At 37.6% G+C, this 25,349-nt stretch overlaps 2 protein-coding genes across 5 annotated transcripts in view; one reads left to right on the forward strand and one right to left on the reverse strand.

Moving 5' to 3' along the window:
• Positions 1 to 13,061, forward strand: part of ANKDD1B (ankyrin repeat and death domain containing 1B) — a 98,368-nt gene extending 85,307 nt beyond the window's left edge. Inside the window, exons 10-14 of the mRNA XM_037801473.1 lie at positions 518 to 616; positions 4,249 to 4,344; positions 7,573 to 7,774; positions 11,167 to 11,298; positions 12,355 to 13,061. Of these exons, the coding sequence (XP_037657401.1) occupies positions 518 to 616; positions 4,249 to 4,344; positions 7,573 to 7,774; positions 11,167 to 11,298; positions 12,355 to 12,416 (591 nt within the window). The 3' untranslated portion in view covers positions 12,417 to 13,061. The remainder of the gene's footprint in view (positions 1 to 517; positions 617 to 4,248; positions 4,345 to 7,572; positions 7,775 to 11,166; positions 11,299 to 12,354) is intronic.
• A 1,936-nt stretch (positions 13,062 to 14,997) lies between these two features.
• POC5 (POC5 centriolar protein) overlaps positions 14,998 to 25,349 on the reverse strand; it is a 46,814-nt gene continuing 36,462 nt past the window's right edge. For all 4 annotated transcript variants that reach the window (XM_037801753.1, XM_037801754.1, XM_037801755.1 and 1 more), the window contains 3 exons: positions 24,177 to 24,475; positions 18,360 to 18,536; positions 14,998 to 15,376 (listed from right to left, as the gene is read on the reverse strand). In XM_037801753.1, coding sequence (XP_037657681.1) covers positions 15,233 to 15,376; positions 18,360 to 18,536; positions 24,177 to 24,475 — 620 coding nt within the window. In that variant the 3' untranslated portion in view covers positions 14,998 to 15,232. The remainder of the gene's footprint in view (positions 15,377 to 18,359; positions 18,537 to 24,176; positions 24,476 to 25,349) is intronic.

A 25,349-nucleotide genomic window follows, 5' to 3' on the forward strand; every position in this document is an offset into this window, starting at 1 on the left:
TCTTGTATTCCTTTAAACATTATAGTGTAGACAAGGTAGGAAATAAAGAAAAACATCCGGAAGGCAATAAAAACAGGCTCTAATCCTTTCATCTAGACATTACTATTAACATTTTTGAACTATGTCCTTCTTTTTCTCTCTCCATTATTTTATTTAAAAGAATCAGTGTTGTTTCCTAAGGTTTTAAATGTCATATCATACGCATTTCTCGTTTTATTAAATAAGCTTTGAAATTATTTTTTAAAAATCATTTTAAATGGTGGACTAATATTCCAACATACGGCTGTATCATGATTTATCTAATGAGTCTCCTTGTTAAACATGTAACTTCCTTTCAGTTTTTCAGTTATAAATAATTGCAGTGAGCATCCCCTGTACCCATTTAAACATGCATGATCATATCCATTTTTCCTGATGCCTATGTAGGATTTCTCTACTTTGTCTTTTCACTATGCAGATTTTTTTTTCTCCTCCTCAATACACTTGGATTACATTTTTTTTTTATTTCTCATGGCAGAGGCAGCAAACCCCTTTGCATGTAGCTGCTGACCTTGGAAATGTGGAACTGGTGGAAACCCTCCTGCAGGCAGGCTGTGACTTGAAGATTGTTGATAAGGTAATTGTACAAACTTCCTTCTGTTCACTTGGTTGCGAAGAGCTCCCCATTGGCTAAAAACCTTGAGCAGCAGGGCTTTAACGTAACTTCTGTGAACTGGATGCCAACCAGACAACCCTTGCATCCTCCTAATCAGTGAAATAGCCTGGTGCTGACTGAAATATGTCAGCAAGAACTTTTACTTTATATATTTTATTAATTTATGTAAAATTCAAATGTTTATTAATTTTTGAATAATCGTAAATTCATATGGTCTAACAAGGTAACTAGTAAATGCTTTACAGTAAAAATTTCCCACCCAACCCCCATTTGTCTAGTTCCCACACTACCCTTGCCATAGGTACCCATTATAAATTTCTTCTATGTCCTTCTGGAGTTTTTTTTATGTATATAAAAACAAGCATAAATATATATGCTTATCCTACTCCTCTGTCCTTTGAACACAAGGGCAGCATATCTATTCTTGTTATTCTGCATTTTGCTCTTTTCACTTAATAATAGGAAATAGAGATATTTCCATTTCAGTCCGTGGAGAGTTTCTTCCTTTTCTTTTTTCCCACCTGCATAATAGTGCATGGTATGGCCATGTTATAATTTATTTAACCAGTCCTCAACTGAGTGGGCATGTAAGTGGTTCCTCAGCTTTTGCTACCAAAAACTGGGCTGCAAAGAATAAACTTGCACATGTCTAAAATTGCTTCCAAAGAAAGACAGTTTTGTTTCTTTCAAGTCCATGCAGTGACACAGGCTAAGCCATTGGAGGGTTGCCAAGAGGCTGTCCATTAGGTTCAAGCTTTGCTGAAAAGTATATAAGGAGACAGAGTTTATGTAGCACGGTTAGGTGCACACCTGCTATGTTATTTAAACCCTCACATGTCCTCTGGGAGATGGGCAAAATTATCCCAGTTTTCAAGAGAAGATCTGAGAGAATTTGATGACATCCAGGGTCACACACATCGTAAGAGGCAGAGCTGGGCTTCAAACCCAAGGGCACTGAACTGCTGGATCCTCCAGCAGCTTCGCACAGCAGTTGGTAAAGATGACAGTTTCCACAACCTGAAACTTCTCCCTTCCTTGTCTTTGCCCACACTATTTTTTTTAGTTCACCGTATCTCTAATTTATAGTGCAAGCCCGAGCCCACCCTACTCTTTTTCAGAATCACACATATTACATTTGTAGGATTTGAAGTTGTGATATTTATTTTACTTTTCTATGTATATCAGTTTTTAAAATTAACTCCTTTTTTTCTGATCATAAAAACAATACAAGCCCACTGTAGACAATTTTGAAAACATAGAAAAGCATAAAGAAGGAAAAACAACTATTCATAATTCCACCACTTGGATAACTCTGTTAACATTTAGCATTAGTATTTTCTTATGCTATTTTTTTTTTTTGGTAATTTATTCTGTTTTTTAGCTAATATGTAACACCTCTCTTCCAACAAGGCAATCTTGAGGGTAGCGACCCTAGAGCATTAGGTGGGGAATTCATGTTGATGACCTGTGCTAGTGGATGTGATGTTCCACCTGCAATGCAACAACACGACTTTGTATTAGAAACAAAAGCCCACAGTTTACTAGGCTTCCCAATTTGATTTTCCAGGATTTCCTTTCTCTTCCTCCCTCTTTCTTCTCAGGGTCTGGTACGTGGTTCCTCCCAATACTTATTTAATAAAAACTACCTTTCTAACTGCTCCACAATTTTTACCAAAATTATTTGGCTCTTTCTAACACTAGATTAAGGTCCTGGATAGGAAAAAAAGGAACCAAGTTTTGGTGTGCTTTTCTGGAAGCCTGTCTTCTCAGCCTGGGGTCACATAGCTCCTTAAGGGCTCTTTCCATCCTCAACACCCTCATGGCAGAAATATTTGGGCTTCTATTCCAGCATATACCTCTGGGAAGATTTTCTTATGAGCTGGCTCTCAGAATGCTGCCTTCCCAAAATAGGCTAATTATGGTGATTCAAATGGCTTTACAAGCCAGCATTTAGACAGTATACAATTAGAGTCTTGCTAAATGCCTGCAAAATGCAGCTCTTCCTAATTTCATTACTGTCTCTTTTGATTAGGAGCTGATTCCTTTCAGCTCTAATTTTCAGGCTCACCTGGGTCTTAGCACCTGAAATAATAGTCAAATCATTTGCGTTGGTGGGAATTGTACTTGTTGCAAATGTCCAAATATGGAAGAGAATTATTGGGACAAATTTCTAGATCATAAGGATAAAAACATTGTATTCTGCAGACTGGGACTTCTGGGCTTATTTCTGACTATTGATTTTAATTATCTTTTGGGTTTCTGAGCAAATTCTTCATGGGTCGTTTAAAACCAAGTAATAGCCACCAACCCTTTGCTTAGGGAAAAATGCATAGTTTTAGAGGTTGTACACTTCATAAAATCTAGGGGACCTAGCTTGCAAAGCTGTGTGTCCTGTCTTTGAACTGTTGAGAAAGGTCTACCTTTTGTAATGTTTACATTGTACTGTATGGATTCTAGGCAGCTCATGTCCAAAATTATGTTCAGAACAGTCCTAGTTGCTCATTCCACTAGGTTAAGCCTCTCATCCCTCACCCTTTGGTTGGAGGCAGAATGATATAATAGAAAAAATTCTATATCAGAATCCAGTAAGCTGAATTCTATATCATAAATTAGTAGTGTTGTCATTAATATTATTCTTAATAACATGCAGATATTTTCTGTCTTATTATTATTTAATTCTTTTCTGTCTTACTATTATTTAATTCTTTTCTGTCTTATTACTCCACCCTCATTAACAAGTGTTTTCCACTTCATGGACAAAGGAGGCTGTTGAATCTCCAGCTATCATGCCAGCATTCCATTCAGGGAGGAGAAAAGGAAAAGAATGACTTCCCTCCCTCTCTTTAAAGGTCATTCCTGGAAGATGCATGTGCCATTTTCATTTACATAACATTGACCAGAACTTAAGTCAGTTACCTATCTGCAAGGGAGACTAGGAAATGTCATCCCTAAAAGGGGTGGCCAACTGCCCCGTTGAAAATTGGGAGGTCTCTTCCTATAGAAGAAAGGAAGAAAAGGTTACTAGGGGAAACTGACTAAAAGCTTCTGCCACAGATCTGTATGTATGATGATGCTCTATATTTGCTGAGGGATTCACAGTGCAGCGAGCTGGGCCTGGAGGTCTTGGAGCAATGTTTGGGTGCTTGTTGATAAAGAATCCCCAGCCCCAAACAATGAACACTGGTTGTCTAACTCCTATGGGAATTGGAGATGTAATCTGAACCTGGGAACATTTGCTGGGTAGTTACAGTCTTCAGAAGAATATCTAATCACACTCTCCCCTGCTTTTCTTCTCTTATTCTTGTCTTTCCCCTTCTCAGTTGACGCAACACTTAAAGCTTTTAGTATTTAACATCTCTTGGCCAATTACCATATGCCAACCACTATCCTAAGGGCTTCATAGGCATTATCACATTTACCCCTCACCAGTACCCTGTGGGGTGGTTACTAAGACCCAGAGACCCTAAGAACTGGACCATATTCACCCAGCGAGGAAGTGCTAGGATCAGGATTTAGAACACACGCCTTCTTGCTCTAAAGCTAGAGCTCCTCACCATTAGTCCATATCACCTCACACTTTTCTTAACTTTTAGCAAGGAAAGACGGCCCTGGCCCTGGCCTCCAGGAGCAACCACAGCCTTGTCGTGGATATGATCATTAAGGCGGAGAGATACTATGCCTGGAGAGAGGTAAGGAAGGATGATGGTTCCAGGATAGCAAGGGGCTCTTCTCACAGCCCCAGTCTTCTTAATGGGCAGTGTGGGGTCTGTGCAGAGTCCCAGTTGGTGCAATTATAACAGTCCCTTCTGTCCCATGCTGTCCCCACTCAGGAATGAACAGCTGCCTCTTCTTCCTCCCCTTTCTTTGCCAGCATCTGTAGTTATTCAGAATGGAGAGGGTGTAGGGTTCGGTTGGGCCAAGCAGCCCCGTCCATGTTTGCTCTGATGGGCGCGCCTTTGATGGCTGACTCCTGGCTCTGTCCTCTGTTCCACGGTCTCTGGCCTTGGTCCCTTCTCAGAAGCTCCTGGACCCACATTCTGCTGAGTGGGAAGGAAGCTACTGTCTTGGCTCTGCACTTCTCAACACACAAGCTATGCTGGCTCTCCAGCACTCAGTATTCTGTGCTACACACATGAAAACTTGTCTCCAAGTCGTTCTGCCTTCTTTCATTTTTAGTTCCTCTGAATCTGCCATTCATGCAGCTTCTCAATAGAGGGCTCTCCTCCCTGAGATTCAAGTCCATGCCCTTGGGCAGGAATTTCATTCCCAGACCACCCTCAATTTCTGGTAATGTGGTTTATTCCCCCCCTAGGCTGAATTCAGGCCCTTATGTCTCAGGGGTCTACCCCAGCGGAGTCCCCAGCCTCAATGGCTGTCCAATTTGCCAAGCCCGGGAAATTTCCCTTTAAATCATTAAAGCAAAAAACATTTGCCCTCTTCTCTCTCACAGTTCTGTTTATTTGCCTCAATAGTCCTAATATATATGGATCATTTAAAATGCTATACAGTCTTCCTCACAATTTTTCTTGTTTAAACAAAAAGCATGTTTTAACAAATAGAATTCTGTCACCTGTTTCTCTTTTTTTCTGTTGTTCTGCCTTCTCCTTTTAAAAATTCCTCTCATCCTTATCCTTCTTTCTTTAAGAAATCACTGTACTTTTTTGAATCCAACTTTACCAAGTTCTGCCTATTCTCTTGCTCTTTAAATTGTTGTTTTCACATTTTCTTGAAACAGAAATATTCATTGGTTCTATTTTTAATGGCTGTTAGAATTTTTAGATTCCTTTGGCTAGATGAGAATAAATTACTTTCCCCCCAAATGAATAAGTGCACTTTCTTAACAAACTTTAAGATGTAAGAGTTGGATGAGCTTTGAAAAATCAAGGTAATGCACAAATAAAGCCAAAGGGGACCCCCAGAAATGGTAAGAGTTGTTAACCCTGCTCACAACTGAAAGCATGGGGTTTAGGGAGGGGGGAAGAATTATTTTAATGTATATCCTTTAAAAATTTTTAACCAAATTTATTATTTTTTAAATCCTCTTTGTTCATTAAATAAGTATATATTCTGGCCTAATATAAAATGGTTCCTGATAAAAAGATTTAAAAAGATGATTGAAATTTCCTCTCATAATGTCCATTTTATCCATCTATCTAATCACCCATCCTTAAATTCAGTGGTTTAAAGGCAAACAGAAGCTTCCTAAAATCTGGCTTATGCTATTTTAATTTCCACCAGTTCTGGCTCGTGTTACTCCTGCAAATAGTTCCGTGCTTTGGCAGACAAGCTATTTAATGCTTTCACTGACTCTTGAAAAGCCCTGGGCTTCCCACACCCCTGCCCTTTCTAATGGAAGCCAGAAGGACTGCCCAGCCCAACTCCAGAGTGTACAAAGCATCCCAGTTTCTCAAAGCAATAAAAATGCTGTCGTGCAAAGATGAATGCAGAGGTATCTTGTACACTCCCCTTGACCTTGATCTTGTTGGATTCATCTTTGTTTCAGGAGATGGAATGAAGAGAAAAGGGAAAAGTGAATGCCCGGTGATCCCAAGTTTATTGGATCTCCCCAGTGTCAGCCTGACTTCTTTAGGCATTCTGCAGGAGCAAGGCATTATGGGAGAACAGATGAGGCTGGGTTGGGAAAGACCCTGCATTTTACAGTCTACAAACGATTATGGCTGTACTCACCTCCTGTTCTTACTACAGCTTCTGTTCATGAAGTCCAGACTCTAGAGCAAAGTCTTTCCCCCTTCTCCTGAACCTGCCTCCCAGGAGTTTGTAGCCCTCCCTGGAGGTTGTGAAGGATGTGGACTGATCTCTGATGGGGGCTGAGGAGCTGGCCCCACCAAGTTCTTTTCACAGATTTTGAAAACCAATTTCCTATATCCTTTCAGTCCAATTCCTGCCCCAGCATTGACTCCCATCTCACTGTTGAGAATATTTTTAATTAAGATTCATTATTTAAATAAAATACAAAAATAGAAGTCATTGTACTTGAAAAAGGAGACAAGAAGATATAGGAAGTCCCAAACGCTGTGTGCTCTGCGTGTCGGTAACTGATTTGAAGCCTTCTGAAGGAGGATTCTCTGGAGCCCTAATGGAGTGGGCCCAGCAGGTAAAGCTCTAGGAAGCCTCAACACCTGCTTTTGCTTTGAGATTTTTTTCTCCAGCTTTTTATTTTTTGTTTTGAATCTGCAGGACTCCGGTGGATTCTGCAGAAAGGGCAAAAGGAGGCTTTGGAAAGCCAGAAAACCGGACACCCTTCAGGGCACAGTGCTGTTGGGCTGAGCCTGGCTGAGGTGGCTTCAAACACAGTGATATGGACTCCTTTTCTTCCCATTTTCATGACCCATCCAGAGTTAAAGCTCCTAGTTGCTCTCCCCTCACTCACAAGAGAGCAAGATAAACCGAGGAACCCTCTGTAGCCAGAGAGTGGAAATAGTCAGAACTCATGGAAATTAAAATGGCATAAACCAGATTTTAGGAAGCTCCCATTTGCCTCTAAACCACTGAATTTAATGATGGCTGACTGGGTGATTAGATAGATGGATAAATGGATGTAATGAGAGATATAATGATTTACCAAGAGTACATCCAATCTGGGCCCCAGCGAGGCTTTGATATGAGAACATCAGACACCCAAAAGAAGGAAGGAGGAAGTGGGTTGAAAGTAAGGCCATCCCCTCTGTTCTCTTTTTGAGTGAGCAAATATTGGTCAGCAGGGTGGGGTAGAAGAATGGGACGGAGCATTGCAAAATCCCTCACACTTCCTGCTTCAGACAGTCAGTACTCAAAAAAATATTTCAGTCTGCATCTTGGATGACAAAAAATGATCGTTATATCTGAATGTATACCCTGAAATGAGGCAACAAGTAGAAGATGTCCGAAATCATCTGATACAACTGTTTTCAATTTAGGAGCATCTTGACAGCCTCAGGGACTCATCAGCCAGATTTACTCTGACTTTCAAACAAGATCACAGTCTGGAGACCAGGCATATTCGCGATTGCCTCTGGAACTTGGCTTACTGGCAGCTCAAGGCCAACGAGTGGCAGAGGCTGGCCCGTTTGTGGGACTTCACGGATGCCCAGATCAGAGCCATTGAGGAGCAGTGGTCAGGCGAGTACATCGAGATAATGTGGGCAGGAGGCATTCAGTGCTAGCAGCAGCATCCTTCCCGGTCTCAGGAACTTCCAAATAAGTGCCCAGCACTCACAATAAGTAGCAGATTCCAAGGGCCCCAGGAATAGGTGCACAGAGGTAGGTGATTGGGAATGGTGCAGAATGCTAACACTCATGGGGATCTGCAGTACAGCGAAGTGTGCAAAGGATGATTACATTTTTTTAAAATTAAATTCAGTTTTATTGAGATATATTCACATACCATACAGTCATCCATGGTGTACAATCAACTGTTCACAGTACCATCATATAGCTGTGCATTCATCACCCCAATCTACTTTTGAACATTTTCCTTATACCAGAAAGAATCAGAATCAGAATAAAAAACAAAAGTAAAAAAGAACACCCAGATATCCCCCCCACCCTATTTTTCATTTAGTTTTTGTCTTCACTTTTCCACTCATCCATCCATACACTGGATAAAGGGAGTGTGATCCACAAGGCTTTGACAATCACACCATCACCCCTTGTAAGCTATTGTTATACAATCATCTTCAAGAGTCAAGGCTACTGGGTTGGAGTTTGATAGTTTCAGGTATTTACTTCTAGCTATTCCAATACATTAAAACCTAAAAAGTGTTATCTCTGTAGTGGGTAAGAGTGCCCACCATAGTGACCTCTCGACTCCATTTGAAATCTCTCAGCCAGTGAAAATTTATTTTGTTTCATTTTGCTTCCCCCTTTTGGTCAAGAAGATATTCTCAATCCCATGACGCCAGGTCCAGATTCATCCCCGGGACTCATATCCTGCGTTGCCAGGGAGATTTCCACCCCTGGGAGTCAGTTCCCATGTAGGGGGGAGGGCAGTGAGTTCACCTGCCAAGGTAGCTTAGTTAGAGAGAGAGAGGGCCATATCTGAGCAACAAAGAGGCACTCAGGGAGACTCTTAGGCACAATTATAAGCAGGTTTAGCCTCTCCTTTGCAGTAATGAACTTCATAAGGGCAAGCCCCAAGATAGAGGGCTCGGCACACCAACCTGTCAGTCCTCAATGTTTGTGAGAACATCAGCAACAATCCAGGTGAGGAAGTCCAGCACTTCCTCATTTTCCCCCAGCTCCTCAGGGGGGCCCTGCATATATGTTTTTATTCTCTGTCCAAATTACCTTGGGATGTGTCACTATTTCACTCTAACCTGTACAAACCTACCATATCTCACTTCCTATATTCAAAGTTCCATATAATTGTGGTGTTTGAAGAAACTGACTGTAGAAGTTATATTCTTTAGGAAATATAGATCCTGCACCAAGTAAACATCTCTTCCCTTGGTCAAAGGATGATTACTTTTATTGAGCCATATTGAAAAGGTGACATATTGAAAAAGCCTAGGAAGGAGTTAAGATAGCCAACTGAGTGGGCACTAAGGAAGCATGGATTTAACATCTGGCTCATCACTGCAAAGACAGTCTGATTACTGATGTCTTAATACTGTTCCTTGAGATTGCCCCTGTGGAATGGATTTACTCCATACTCTAAGGGTTCGTTGTTTAGGGCTTCCACTCTAGGGAGAAATCCTCAAACCAGGTTGGGGGTGGGAGGGGCTTGAAGCCAAGTGGCCTTTAGGTTACTGGTGATTGGGCAAGATTGACTGTCCCAGGAGAGACACATGGATACAGACCCAGAGGGCTCTCTGTGTCAGATGAGTCACACGATGGGATTGGTTCAGCCAGAATCCAGCTGTTAGAATGAGTGAGCCGGATTCCTTAGTTTTGCTTTTTTATGACTTAACCAAAACCTAAGAAATCTAAAAGGAATATTCTTGGCATCAATCAACTAATCAGCATGAAAAAGGCGAGAGGCAAATGTGTTTTCCCAGGAAACTTTCTATTCAGACCACTTCCCTCACATGGGTATCAGGAGACCTGAATGTGTCCCCTGCTCAGTGATTGCCGGGAACTGTAGGTGGCAGAACTACAGCCCCCAGCACGTGCTACTTACACCACATGCAAGTAAATTATGGGGCTTTTTAGTGCTAACTCTAAGGACACATTTTCATGTAAAAGAAAACCTGGAATATGATCTATTGAAAAATTGAAGATTGGCTACAGTTTCTGAAAATATTTTTTTGTTGTTAATATTTCTCTCTCGTAGCTAATTAGGCAGTGTGAAGTGTGTGGGGAAACTGACTTTTCTTTGGGAAATATCTCTTGACCTGCAGAAATGACTTGAACATATAGTATATCTTCAAAGTGTTTGCTGAGAAGATGGGGGGATTTTAAAGCATTTCGGTCAAACATTATTGAGTGCCTAGTGTGTAGCTCTGCCGAGGGATATACCTCTGCTCTCTAAGCCATGGTGCATGTTTGAAGGAGTCTATAATCTGGCTGGAAGCTATCAATCACATCCACAATCCAATTATATCATAATCCAGTGTAATGTTCCCGGCACTAGGGAGTTTGTAGGCTTTTGAGCTGATGATGGCATTTAAGAAAAATTAGTTTGATAGCAGGAATAGGAGAGGGGGACACTAGGAACAGAGAATTCACCTAGGAGTATGTCCTTTATGTACACAGTCCCTTCTCTCCAACACACTTGCCAAGAGTTGGCCCTGCGAACTTCCTTCCAGAGCTCAGGCTCTCCTTTCGCCGCATCTGCCTGCTCTTGCACACACACCAGTAGTGCAAAGAGCCTGTCACAGTTGTTTGTAATTGTGAACTCCTTCTGGGAGTGATGGTGGCTTTCCATGTCCATATTTCAGCACCTCACACAACACTCCAGGGGTTAGGTATCCAGAATATTTACTGAATGTTAAGTATCCCGACACAGGGGATACAGACTTCAATCAGTGTAGTTTCCTTGAAACTGGAGTGGCAGTATGGTGCATGCTTGCACACTCGGAGTATGGTTTATGGACCAGCAGCGGCAGCAGCACCTGGGAGTTTGTTAGACATGCAGATTCTCAGGCCCCACCCCAGACCTATGGAATCAGAAATCTGCATTTTAACAAGTTCCCCAGGCGAAATATGCACTTTAAAGTTTGAGGAGCACTTGTCTATAGCAGTGCTACCCAGACACTGAAGAAAAGGTCTGAATCTCATTAAGACTGTCCTTTAGCATGGGGCGGGGACCCCATCTCTTAAATCCCTGGGTCTGTGTCAAGCACAGTACATGAATGGGAAATGCTGAAGTGAATCCTAACTCCGGTCATCATAAAGAAGCACCAACGAAGGGACTGGAGGGACTTTCCTCCATGGGGCCTTTTTATCTAACAGCTGTCAGAAGAGGAAAGAACCGTAGGCATATGGAAAATTTAGTTAGAATTGCGATCGCAGATGAAAAAGGAGACATCAGCTCATGGTGTTTTGCCTCTGACCTTTTGTGCTTGGCACAGGAAGGGAAAGCTTCCGTGAACACGGCCACCGGGCCCTGCTCATCTGGCTGCATGGGGTCCTGCTGACTCAGGCCAACCCGGCCAAGCACTTACATGAAGAGCTGGTGCGCGTGGGTTTCCCAGAACTTGCTGGTGAGTTGCAGCTTTGCACAAAGGGATATAAACTCTTTCTCCCTTCAAATGGCAGGGGACGTTTGACAGAAATCATGCTACCCCTGAACAGCAGCAGCCCCACCTGTTAGTTGTGGCTCATATGGAAGAATCTGGAGAGGTTCTCCTTCGGTGAGTGACCCAGTCACTGCTGGTCAAGTGTTTAACCTGGTGGTTCTCGCTGCTGTCCTCCTAAGGGGCATTTGAAAAAGCACAGAGGTTTTTTTTTTTTTTTTTTACATATGTGTGGGCTGGTCCAGGAATGCTGAACCATCTCATAAGGTTACAGTATAGTTCCCCACAACTAATAATAGTCTTCCTCAAAATGTCATTATGCCCCTATTGGGAAACTGCAAGTTATTATCTTTGAAAATGTTTCCCTCTAGATTGAGAGAAAAAGAGCAGACAGGCTGTTACTTTGCCAATCGAGGTCACTGCTAAAAACTACTCTACCAACAAATCACATTGTCAGGGAAGATGCTTTGAAAAATCATCAATAAATTAGGTGGTGTTAAAACTCTCATTTAATAATAACCATTCAAGCAAAATATAGAGACATCTGCCATTATTTTCCCTGATGCAGTTTTACCTGAAGCTGAGACATAAATGTATGAAACAGAGCACTGGCCCGTATTTAGTTTCAAGCAGTGATAGGTACAAGGAACAGTGCACTGATAATATCTACTTTCCATGACATTACTCTCAAAATGTTGGGGTTGTTTCTTCATTTCATTCTTTCCCATAAAAGCATATCCATAAGAACTCTCAGGGAGGACCAAAAGGCAGTCCACAGAAGTGGTGAAAGATATATGCTATGGAAAAAGATTAGGTTCATATTTGAGCTCCAACACTGATGAGCTGTGTGATCTTGGGCAAGTTACAGAATCTCACCATGGCAGTATTCTCATTTATTAACTAGGAAGAAAATAAAAGTGTCTACTTCAAAGGGCTGTTGTGGAACTAAATGAACAACAGTGTCTGGCACACAAAAAGGTCTTAATACATGTTAATTATTAACAAATTTATCCTTTTTTCCAGAAAGGATCCGGCAATTCAAAAGCAAAACTGATTCAAGCTCCAAGAAATGTACAGTTTCATAAATACCTAAAGAGAAATTGTATTCAAATGATTTTCCACTCAACATTCAGTTGTTTTAAATTCAGTTCCTTAATGCCATGAAGTTCTTATACCAGCAGTATTGATTTTCCTCTCAACTGTGAAGACGGTGGTGACAAGATCTTCTAATAGATAAAAAAAAAAAAAAGCAGTACTTTTATACTTTCCAACCACTGAAATGAAAAGCCAAATACTCTTTATATTGTTGTTTAAGGCATATGATTTTCCAATTTCTGTCATTTGATGCAAGATACATAATTGCATAATCTAGGATGGTTTTGTCCATCATCGTTTTTAGGGTTTTAGAACAGAACGAGATGGTTTTGAGTCCTGGTTTTGCCAGTTACTAGCTGGGAGTCTGTGGGCATATTAAACTGAAGTTAAGTTCTCAGCTTTTCAGTGTCCTCCTCTATAGAATAGGAAGAAATATCTGAAAGTATATACACCAATATATTGTCTATCTCTTGGTGAAGTAATTATAGGTGATTTAAATTTTCTTTATACTTTTTGGCATGTTCCAATTTTTTTCACAATGAATATGTATTATTTTTGTAATCTAAGAGTTATGAAATAAATATGAAATCAAGTATCAATTTGTATCAATTTATGTGCAACTATTCATTAAAGTTTAAGGCTCTCCATTCTCCATTTTTAAATCTACAAGGCCAGTAATAAAACCTTATGCAATTTCAATCTAGTTTCTCTGTCATGAATTTAGTTTTACATCTTTGTCTCAGGCTGATTGTAAATGGCCCACTCAATGTTATGAATGTTTAAAAACAAACATTACATTCATGATTCCAAAAATTTTTAAAAAGATATTTAGTGAAGCCCTGTCCCCATCTGTTCCTCAGTATGCCCAGTTTCCACTATCCTTGCTACTCAATTAAAAAAAAAAACAAATTTGGGTAACCTCTCTATGTAAAAATCAGCAAATATGAATACATTCTTACCAAAGTGTTTCAATTGTTGAATATAACTTAGGCCAATGCTAATTATTTGGTGCTTTAGACAATAGTCAACTTCTAGAATTTAAAGCTTAAAAAGGTATGTCAAATACAATATCATAATATTCACTTTAGTTTCTCCATATGGTTATGGCTTGGATCCTGAAAACCATTCCTAGTTGTAGTCTAGGTCACCCAAAAAGTAGAGTCTGAGACCAAAGTTTACGTCCAACTACTTTATGTGGGCATGCAAATCCTGGTGAGGAGGAGTGAAGGAAAAGGGGAGAGGTACAAGGAAGGAAGGAGAGCCACGACCAGGCTGAATTACCAAGTTGGCCACCACTTGTCGTCAAGCACACTATTTGATCTCAAGGGTACTCTCTTCTGAGAGATGGGATGGTCTAGTGCATCTCAGGACAATTCACGCAGGGTTTGGGAAAGGAAGAATTGATCTGTTTACCACGAATGGGTGTTAATTCTCGGATATGCATGCCCACAGTACAGGCACGAGATGAGGTGCTGTTGGTTCGTGCTCACGCAAAGTTTGTTGAAGCCCATGGATCATGGAGCTGTTTGTCACCTGGTAGCTAGGCCAGAACAAGTGTTGCATAAGTATTTGAATCTCTTTTAACAGGACCAGATACTTCTATAATTCAGAAATAGATTAACTATACCCCATTAGAAAATAGGTTTGTATTTGCCCATATCATATCTACTTTCTGATGTTCTGTTGAGGTGAAGAAACAAGAAAAACTATTTCTTATAATAAAGCTAAAGCATAGAACTAGATCATGTTCAAATGGGAAGAGGCTTCAGGTTAAATCTATCCACTTCTGTTAAAGATATGGAAATTGAAGCCCAAGACGGATTCTTTAGAAGTTATTAGTTTACATGTACCCCATAAGTACTTGTGAAATAGGTAGGGTAGATCTTAATTTTGTTTCATAGATCAGGAACCTGAGATTCATTCAGCATCTGGCCCAAGATAATAGTTGGGTAGTAATAAAACCATTAGAAACCTGGTCTTGTTCTCCTAAATCACACTTTTGCCGTGGTAGTTTCCTTCACTGGCCAGCCATTGAAAACTTTCTAAGGCCTGAAAGGTTTGCAGAATTGCCCAGAGCAACACCATCACAGGGTGACATCTGGATGTTCAGAGAGAACAATGTGAGTTTAATCCCACGGTGTTTAAAAAGGCAAGAAAAAACATTAGAAATAGTATTATTCTAAGGGAAATTTCTTTTTGCTATTTCTGTAACTGTATCTGTGTTAACAGTAAATTTTTTTTTTCCTTTTAGCCTTACAATTATTCATAGGTAGTTACCATTTTTCCTCTATTTTAAAATGTTACAGAGCCCTGGAAAGATGAAGACTAGTACAATAATATCACAAAAAATCTTACTCTTGATCTTTATCTTTTAATTTAAAAATAAAACACCTTAATTGTTGGTAGGTATAAATACCTTTTTATGTACTTCATGTATGTTTCATTTATGTTACTGTGTGATAACACTGGAAATGATTTAACCTTTTGGAAATAATGTAGAGAAAACAGATTTATATACTTTGATGATGTAATCAATGACAGATTTAACATATTAAAACAAAAAAGTCCAGATTCTCTTTTAATTTAAAAAGTTTTACTTAATTGCTTAAATAAAAAAAATAACATTAAAATAATTTCTACATATAGTTACAAAGGATGGTATGGACTAGAAAAAGTCTCTTGCAATTTTGAAAGATGAACATGATGTATCCATAGTATTCTAAGAATATGGAAAAGTTTAAAATTAAAGACTTGTAATTCTTGGTAAAACCAGAGGAATTAAAAGACCTTATTAAACATATTCACTTTAGTCAACCACTTTTATGGAATGAATGCTCGTGAGAGACTGGGTGTGAGATGATCTGGTTCCAAGAGACCTGGAAGCCGAGGTACTACTTTCGGGATGAATGGCCCGTGGATATTTTGCTGCAGTAGCTTGAGGAATGGTTTGCTGAAAAGGTAAAAATCTGCTTTAATAATCCACACAATTATATATATATATATATATGAAATTTCACTTCATCTATAATTTATCCCAACAGTGTTTGTTAAGCATCCAGTAGATACAAGTGATGAGTTGGATGAAGTAGCCATTAAAACAAAGACATGGTCCTCCTTCCTAAGGAACCCACACCCAGTTAGACTGATATGTTCAAGAACCACAATTTAATACTAGAGGTATATTCCAGAGGATCATAAAGTCATGAAAGTCATTCCTCAAAAAGGAATCAAGTGGAATCTTGTCATGTTTACAGAGGCTGAGAATAGAAAGGGATTTTGTGGTGTTTAGAAGAGGGTTCAGTCCGAAGCCCTCCCCTCTTTCTATCCAAATTCCTCCTCACTGTGATGGGCCGTTAACATGTGGAATCCTAGCCCAAGGCAGATGGGGAAGCCCTGAGGAATCCAGCCTGGGCTTGCTTCCAGCAGAGTAAAACAGAGCCCTCATCATTCATCTGGGTTCCCAAAGAAACTATTATCAATTACTGGGAACTGATGAACCTCCTATGGGTCACACAAGAGGAGGTCTTCCCAGGGGCCTGGTGCTCCCCTAGTAGGGACTACAGCTTTCTAAACAAGGAAATAGCTGCAGGTGAGGATACAGCTTGAGGGGGACAGAGGATACAGAGTTCAGGGGGGACATCGTGGAGGTGAACTACTAAGGAATTAATGTCAGGGCATATCTGGTTTAGTCTGTAAGAGGGACATTCTACTAAGTACAAGGCTTTCCTATATTATACCCAACACAGCTCTTTAGTAGTCAGCAGTAGCCTTGATTTGTTATAAGGTAAGCTTTCAGTCCATGCCACTATGACCTGCATATGAATTTCTATCAGGGTCTTCCACTTAGAAAAATCATCTTTAAAATAAAAATTACATATGTTTGATGAAAATATTCATAATGTATTTCAAAAACCTGAAGATGCAGCTTTTGCTTAAAGAAAAAATGAAACCTCTTAAAAACAAAAGGTCCTCATGTCAAATTCTGCTTTAAAAATAACAGAACTCCTTTTTAGGGAAACGGAAAAATAACCTCCTTTCTTAAAGCATATTATACAAATGTTTCTTTGTATTTAAATAGCTAGGTAACTATTACAAATGGGAGGTACTTTTGCAACAAGTATGAAATTTTAGTTGCCAACCGCATACTCTGACCTTATCAAAAGAACTATTTCTCCTTGGGGAGGATGGGTGAGAGGAACTGTAGAAAAAGATTAAAATTAACACTGGTATTATGATATACAAAATGTGGAGAGAATGAAGCAGAATTAGAAGCAAGCAATTATCCAGCAGGTGGGGCTAATGTGTCACAAATCTGATTCTTGGTTTATTGGTAACTGTTTCTGGTATTTCTAGATCTCGATTTTTCAGGATAAAATGAAAAACAGTACAGAGGACTGCCATTGTGCCTACCACACAATCCAAATTAGGTAATAATGGAAGCAGTTTATGGCTCTCTAGTTCATGACCAATTATTGGAGAAGTACAGTACATACTGAACAAGCAGATGGCAGTTCGTTGGGTAAATATCAGGAAAAGTGGTGGGAAGATTTTAGTTCCTTGAATTTTCTTCTGTAAATTAAGAATTATTAATCATTTTACAAAAATGAAAGGTTGCCTAAATTTAAAATGCATAACATATGTGCTCTCTGCTTCTTACCTCACAAATGGCAGTCTCTTTCCCTCTCTCTTGATACATACTATATGTGCTGGTAACAATAGAAATGATTCAATTTCTTCTTGTTTTGATAATTAACCCCACATATTCAAAAATACAGAGAGAAGTCATCTACGGACTTTCAGAGTCTGTCCAACTTAGGAAGCCTAAAGATGGATGTTCCTCCATCTCTTGTCCCCACTTCACTCTGGCCATACTTTACCTGATTTAAACTAAAATAATCAATTCAGCTTCTCTTGATTTAATCATAACCCAGAAGAAAAGGACTTAAAATCATCCCTTATACTTTTTTTAATACCTTGGCATATTACATAGACAGGAGCATTGTTTTAAATTGAGGATTTATATAAAGGGACTTCTCTTTTAAAATCAATCTTTGTTTCTCTTTAGGTGTGTGCTCTAGAAACTTCTTGTAGTTCAACTCAGATAACTGGTGATTCATATGCAGTTGCAAGAAATAATACAGAGATCCATGTACTCTTCTCTAGTAACTTCTAATAAGTTAAATTTGCTTAAGGTTTTACAGTTTACAAAATGCCTTTATAGATCTCATTCAGTTTTCATCTTGAATCTTGAGTCTTGACAACAACCCTACTAGTCTTATCACTCCCATTACAGAAAATGGAGACTCAAATATTTTACTTGAACTATGTACGAGCACAAAGGTAGTAAGTAGCAAAGTTGGGCACTAACTCAGGCTGAGTTGTTTATTTTTGCTTCAAATTCAATGTGCCTTTTTCTATAATAAATTACATGAAAGTACTACAACATGAGTTGTTTTTTTTTTTAAACTAGAAATACACTAACAATTGCATTGAGAAAAGGGAAAGAAGACTTAAAAAAAATAAAAAAAAAAGGACCAAAAAATTAGAAACTGAAAAAATAGGGAAATGTTTCTTGTACTCAAATATCTGCTACATGAACAGCTGTTCATGATTAAACAGTTTTTGTCTCTTTTTAAATTAATGAGAACTCATTTGTATATTTTACTCATTTGGTCACTGATACACTGGATTGTTTTTCCTATATGATAATTTTACCTTGTTTGGAAGAAACAATGCTTCCAAAATTAATTTCCTAATACAGCAAGTTTGAGATCTATAAATATGTAAAAGTAGAATAGTAAAGGCAGAACAAGGGCTAGTAATAGTGAATTTTGATCTTCTCTCCAGCATGGCATTTCTTTTAAGAGTTTATTAGTCTGCTAAACTCTTGGGAAAAAGACTTTTTAATAAAAGGTCATCAAATGTGGACTCACCACTGTGACTGGATGATGTTTTTCCACAACAACCGAGCTCATGGGAGGAGAAACTCCCATTATAGCTAAACTGCTACTAATTCTGTTTTTTGAAGCAAAATCACATCTCCCTGTGATCCGGGCTGTAATTGTTCTTGCAGCTTTCTGCTGTGCAGATGTCACAACTCTTGGAATATACTAAAACAAAACAAAAACAAAAAACAAAAAAACGACATATCCAGTTCGGAGAAAGTCCATGGCAAAGTTTATAGTACTTTTGATTCTATAGCTTATGAAGAAAATGCACAGGCACTTAAAATAATTGTATATTTAACAAATTATAATGTGGAAAAAATAAACCTTAAAACAAGAAAAAAAAACCACATAAGACCCCCCCAAAACCTTTACCTGGGTACACCACCTATTTTACAGGATTTTATGAACTTTAAAAAAATTTTTTTCTTTTGAGATAATTATAGATTCATAGAAAGTTACAAAGATAGTATAGAGAAGTCCTGTGTTCTTCATCCGATTTACTGCAATAATTATACCTTGCACAATTATAGTGCGAAACAGTATCAAAACCAGGAAGCTGACATTAGTATAATGTCTGTGTATAGATCTATGTCATTTTATCATGTATAGATTTCCAAAACCACCACTACAGTTATGATACAGAAAAATTCCATCACTGCGAAGATCTTACGTTACCCCTCTATAGTCATACCTAACCCCCCCTCTCCACCATCCTTAACCCCTGGCAACCATTCATCTTTTGATCCTTAATTAATATTATCATTGCACATATGCAATGCGTTCTGCCTTTTTGTTTCTTGTCACATTGTTAACATACTTTTTTCATCAATAGACACAGAACTGCTACAATTTTCCATGAAATCTTTTTGTATCAAACTACAATACAGTTTGTCTAATTTTTTTCAGTTCTTTTCCTAGTATATATAGTGTATTTTTGTAAATTAGGGTTCTCCTTTTCTTTTGACAGTTATGTCCATAGAAAATACTATCAAAACTGGAATGATCACATCAAAGAGTAATGTCAGCTTTTACAGCTTTTGTTGGTTACTCCAAAAAGATTCTATTTACACCAGAAGTAATGTATAAAGTATACTCATTTTCTTTTATCACTATCAATTAATTATATTAGCTGCTAATTTAAGTCTGAGGTAAAACCTACTATTTGATTTGTGGTTCTTTATTAATGTTTCATATTTGTATTCCCTTTTGTCAACTACCATGTTCTATAACTACTTGCCAGGAAATGAATGGGCATTGTGCTTATAAATTTTAATAGCTTCTGATGAATATTAAGCTCATCTAAAATTGACAGATACTTACTTAATTGTGTAAACATTTTTCTTATTTCATTTCAAAATGTTTTATTTTTCAATGCACATATGTTTTAAAAATTGTGGTTAAACTTGTCATTAATCTCTTCTTTCATAATTAAAACAAAACAACCTGTCTTGGACAGCTGTGATAATTATGCTATCTTCTAACATTTAATGCTTTTCATTTAATTTATTATGACATCTTAAATTTCAGTGTGACGTATTGATCTAAATTCATTTTCTCTTTAAACATAATTTTTCTAAAAGCATTTATTAAGTATTTGTCTTTTCCCCATTGTTGCATCAAGGTAATGCATTAAGGGCTTCATATGTCTGAACGTAGCTGTAGATAGTCACAGTTTTATATTCAAACAGTATAACAGTTTGGACTCCATGAGAGATATCTCTAGGAAAATTAAAATGACAGAGTACTGATGTGTCTGGAGGATTCTTTGGAAAACAGCATTCAGTGGGGTTTTGCAATTTCTTGGAGAGTTTGGAAAGAATTAATTGTAACTGCATAGGAAAAAACCAAGTCCCCCCCCACCCAAACAAACAAAAAAAAGCAATTAATTTTAGGAACAAAAAACTTGTACTAGAAAGGAAATGGAGTCCGTAGTTCATGGCTTAGCTGTATTTACACAGTCATCATAAATACTGATTTAATCAAAAGTTGGAATATCTGTATCTACATTTGGGAGGAGAAGAAGAAAGAGGGAATAGATGGCTTCAGATGGACAAATCCTTTTCATCCATAATAGGAAGTCAACAGATACTGTTTGAAATTGATAAATTTAGATATATGCACATATTATTTAAGGGGAAAACTAAATAGAAACAGCTAACAGAGTTTAGGGAGAGGTATTTAGAGGATTGCTTCTCACTATAATTCTTGTAGAAACTATTTAACTTTTTAAACTATGTACTTTTATGGACCTGATGAAACTGAAAAACCAAGCCTTAGATTTAAAAATATTTATAAATGTGTTTTGTGGACTAAATTCATGATTCTGACCTTGGGAAAATTTTATCTATTCTTTCTATTTTTTGTTAAAATAAGGTACAAATAAGATTTTATAAACTGCTGAAGATTTTTAAAAGCTATTTTAAATTTAAAAGTATAAAATTAGTTGTCGGCAAGAAAATTCCTCAACAAAAATTGAAGTATAACTGAGCTCTTAACCTTACTACTGCCCTATCACACTTGGAGGGTGTAACACATTCCCATTTGTAACAGCTACTTCTCATCTGGAGGGTGAAGGAATACATAAAAAATTAGGGAAGTTTGGAATGAGAGATGTAGTTGGAAAAATGTCCACAGTTGATAAGTTTCACCCAAACTAGCTGATAACTGCTTTAGAATGCCTTCAATGAGATGAAAATATATACTCCAGTAAACAAAGACCTTTTAAAGAAACCTATTTATGTTAATATTATTTAGTTAAAAATTACATAAACTGATGAAAAAGAGTTGCTTTGAAAATCAATGTAGACATTTTAGAAATAAATCACATAGAAATTAAGTACCAGAAAAAAACTGCTGCTAAATCAGGTAGAGGAAAGTTTTTTTTTTTTTTTTTTTTTTTTTTTAAATCTAGAAGGATTCTATAATCAGGCAGCTTTACAAGTTTTGTTAGGTTCATGCTTTACATTATAGAAACTGAAATTGGAAATCATAGAAAATAAGAGTGTGACATACATAAAAATGATGACAATATAATCTGAAGACCCTTACTCAGTTTGGTTCCACATTAAAAAGTGGCAAGTTAATACATTCATTTTAGGATAAATAACATGTATATTATGAGCTTTTTTTTTTTTAATCATTCCACACTCTCTTTGATTAAATGAACAATTACTGATGCCAATCATGTTGGATCCCATTAAATTTATCAGCTTAGCTGATTTTAAAAATGCTATAAAAATGAAAATTGTAACATTTTAAGCCATATCAAGCTAAGTAAGACAAAGTCAAAATAAAAAAAAAAAGAAATGATACATTTTAAAAAACATTTCTATCTTAATATTTGACAGGGAGACAATATATAATATTGGCTAAGAGTACTTACAGCTCTGAAATCAGATTGGGAAAGTCTGAATTCCAGTTGTTGACAGTTTCTGTGTCTGTGGGCAAGTTACTCACTTGAAACGTCAATTTCTTCATTTATAAAATGGGGAAACAGTACCAACTGCCTAATGATACACTTTCCTTTCACCTTCAGTTCAGAAGTGGAAAGTTAGAAGAGAAACCTTATTAACTAGGTTTAAAATCAAACTAAAAATATTTTCCTTCAATTCCAACTGGAGTTGGAAGAAGATTAAAGAGCCATCTATTGTTCAACCTACTGAATTGCAATATATTTACTTCTATAACTACACTAACCTATTCTCTGAAAATATTTTCCACCATGAAATGTATTCTTTAATATACTAGAATATCTGCAGGAAAGGAAATGATTTACAGGTGAAGCTATTGTTTCATTAACCCTCCTTTCTTGAGTTACTTGTTTCTGAAGTTTATTTTCTGCACACAGCTCCTTTTAGCTGTTAGAAATACTAAGGAAGAGTAGAGGAAAATGTTTGAATATTCATAGGAATATTCTGTGATTGAAATGAAAAGAAAGCAAGCCAAGTTTGGATCATGACTCTCTCTTCCTATTCCTCAAAATGATGCTTTCACATTAGATAAGTTAGCAAACTATAGCTTTGTTCCTACATTTATTATGATTCTTTCAAAACAGGATATTTGAGGTAATCTGAGTATTACAATTAGATAAAGAAGGAAGAAAACTGGCATTATACTTGTTTTACTGGTAGCCCCAAAGCTGTACTTTTGTGAATAAAATTGAATGTACATCTGTTTTTGAAGGGGTGGGATGTAGTATGTGTGTGTCTGTGTGTGTGCAGGTTGGGGGGACACGACTGTTTACACAATACTATGTTTTCCCAGTTCCAAAGTCTTCAAAATTATCCCAGGAGATCAAATTATTTCAAGAAGTTTGTAGTATAAAGTGTGGTAAATGAACTCATTCATTTAGATCTTTCCAAGCATTTTCAGGCTTACATGTAAATACAGATACACAAATGGTGTAGTAACATTTTAAGAAGGGGATTTTGAAAAATCTAGCTGTGTTATCTGAATATGCAATGTGAATGGCAAGCCAGAAATTTAAATAAATACTGTGTTTATTTAATAATGAGATCATCTATATAGGATCACACTACAAAATGTATAATCATGAAAAATAACACAGTTGACTATATGTCAGGATTGAATTTTAGTGCATTATTTCTAGGTCAAAATTCCATCACACATTTCAAATTTGTCTTAACATCAATGTGCATATTACACTATTTTTTAACCTCTTCAAGTGGAGAGGAAACATCATAAATAGATTTTAACATATTCTTTCCCCAAAGTTAGGAGCCCCCAAAAGGTAGAAATTGGGAGGCATTCGGGTCAGCTGGAATGCTAAAGATGACTAACTGTCCAGTTGACTCAATGCCTCCTTCAGCTACAGAGAGCTGTCCAGAGCAATGGCACCGTCTGATGGCCTCCCAGAGGAACTTTAGAATCTAAACCCTGTTCTGCCATCTTCTCTCCTCTTAAGTAAGTGGATGGGGGTTGGGGAGAAGAGGGAGACAAGTAAATCAGAATTTTCTCAGTAGCTGTATCAAACTATACATGTCTTTATGCCATAGCCTAGCTAGAAAATGTTATATGGTGTTTATAAAAAATAAAAAATGGTAATTAAAAAAAAAAAAGCTCTGCAGAGGTGATTCTGACAATATGGCTTACACTCTTACCCTGTTTTCTCTTGAGAAACATTATTTAAAGAATGTGGGTTTAACAACAGCAGAGAGGAGTCAGAGACATGATGTGCTTTGGTCTTTAACTCTTACCATATTAACAGCTTGATAAATTTACTTCAAGCAAATTCTCACACAAATTCTCCACCCCATTTATGTGCTTCTCTAATCATAACTCAGTGATGCTAGGAAAAATTATTCCTATCTTCATTTCAACTATGAATTAAAAATTAAAACTTATAAAAAAGGAGTCATTACTGTATAGTGTTAGTTATATACCTGCACCAAGGAAAAGGGAAAGCTGCAGTTGAACAGAAAATAAAGAAAAGAGCCACTAATCTCCCAAGCCCCTGACAATGCCTAGGAGTTTCCTTTAGAATTAAAAAAAAAAAAAAAAAAAGTCTGTCACCAGCTCCTTCTCTAACTAAATCTAATTTTCCTGAACAGGTTTTGAAATGTGATGTTATTTTTATTTTACTGCAGTGGAACTTTAGGCTACTATTTTTCGTAACAAAAGTTATGTTTTAGCCACTTTGGTTATTAAATATTTCTGTGGCTAGGAATAAATACCATGTAGAATTTTCTCTCCGTGGGAAAATATGCTCTAAGTTCAAAGTTTCCAGTTTATAAGTTTCTGAACCATTTGTAGAAGACGGGCACTTATAGTAATTGTACTAACCATTTCTTCTGGTGCAGCAGTAGCTGCAGCCCCCGCAACAAGAGGAACAGAAACGGGAACATGGACAGAAGCAGCAGAAGCAGTGCCCGCAGATGTAATCGAAGCAGCAGGGGGCACGGAGGGAACGGTGGCAGCACCGGCCACTCCCCCTGACACGGTGGCTGCTGACACAGACGGCAGCGGCACTGGTGGAACCACTGAGGACATCAGAGGAGAGGAAGAATCCAAACGAGCAGAGGGTTCCTGTACTGGAACACTAGAGCCATATTCTTCCTTTTTATTATTTGTGAAGTCCATCCCTGTGAATCACAAGTTAATTCCATTAAACTTCTTCCCAGTTAAGAGTACCAATACCTTCAAAACAATAAAAATGCAGAATAGCTAAAATTGGGTCCTGATGAAAATATAGATATTTGTCACATATTGGATACAATATTCAGTAAATATAGTCTGTCAATATTAACTGGTTAATGTCAGCGTTAATCTCTGAAGGTTAACTTCGTCTGACACATGAATGCTAATGAATGGCTTGCTTTTACATAAAAGATAAAAATAAATTACGTACTCAGCTAGGACTTCATTTGAGTCAAGTGTACTGCCATCACAACCATTATAATCAATATGGTCACACTGAGCCTTATTTCATAAACCTGCCCTGATAATCTGCCTTGTATTTAGATCTGCAGAATTATTTTCTGATATTGTACCCCTTCATTTCCTTCTATGCTTCTATCCCAAAAAAACAGTCTATTTTTATTCTTGATTTTTCAACAAACGATAATAAGTCAGTAAGTGAAACTAAAATCTTTACTCGTGACATTGTAAAAGACCTGGGTTCTTGTAGGCAAATTATTTAAGTTGTGAATCAAGAACACATTTCCATATTAAAACGACTGCACTGTTGCACTGACACCCCATATAGTAACTTCCCACAAAAGTGAACCTTAACCTTGACCTAGGAGTAGAAAAATGCCAACTTCTAGAAGCTAGGAGAAAGATTCTCTTCCTGACAATGAGAATTTGATCAAAGACTCCACTTAAGGCGTTATTTATGTGGTTCCAAACACCAAGGTGAAGGTTTAGAAATTTGGTCACTGAGATGTTTCAGAGAAACATCTTCTGAGAAACCCCTTATGAAGCTAGTGAGGAAGGTTTATTTATATCTGCTTTAGT

This window comes from Choloepus didactylus, chromosome 13 (genome assembly GCF_015220235.1).
Source record: "Choloepus didactylus isolate mChoDid1 chromosome 13, mChoDid1.pri, whole genome shotgun sequence".
In the NCBI taxonomy this organism is placed as follows: Eukaryota; Metazoa; Chordata; class Mammalia; order Pilosa; family Megalonychidae; genus Choloepus; species Choloepus didactylus.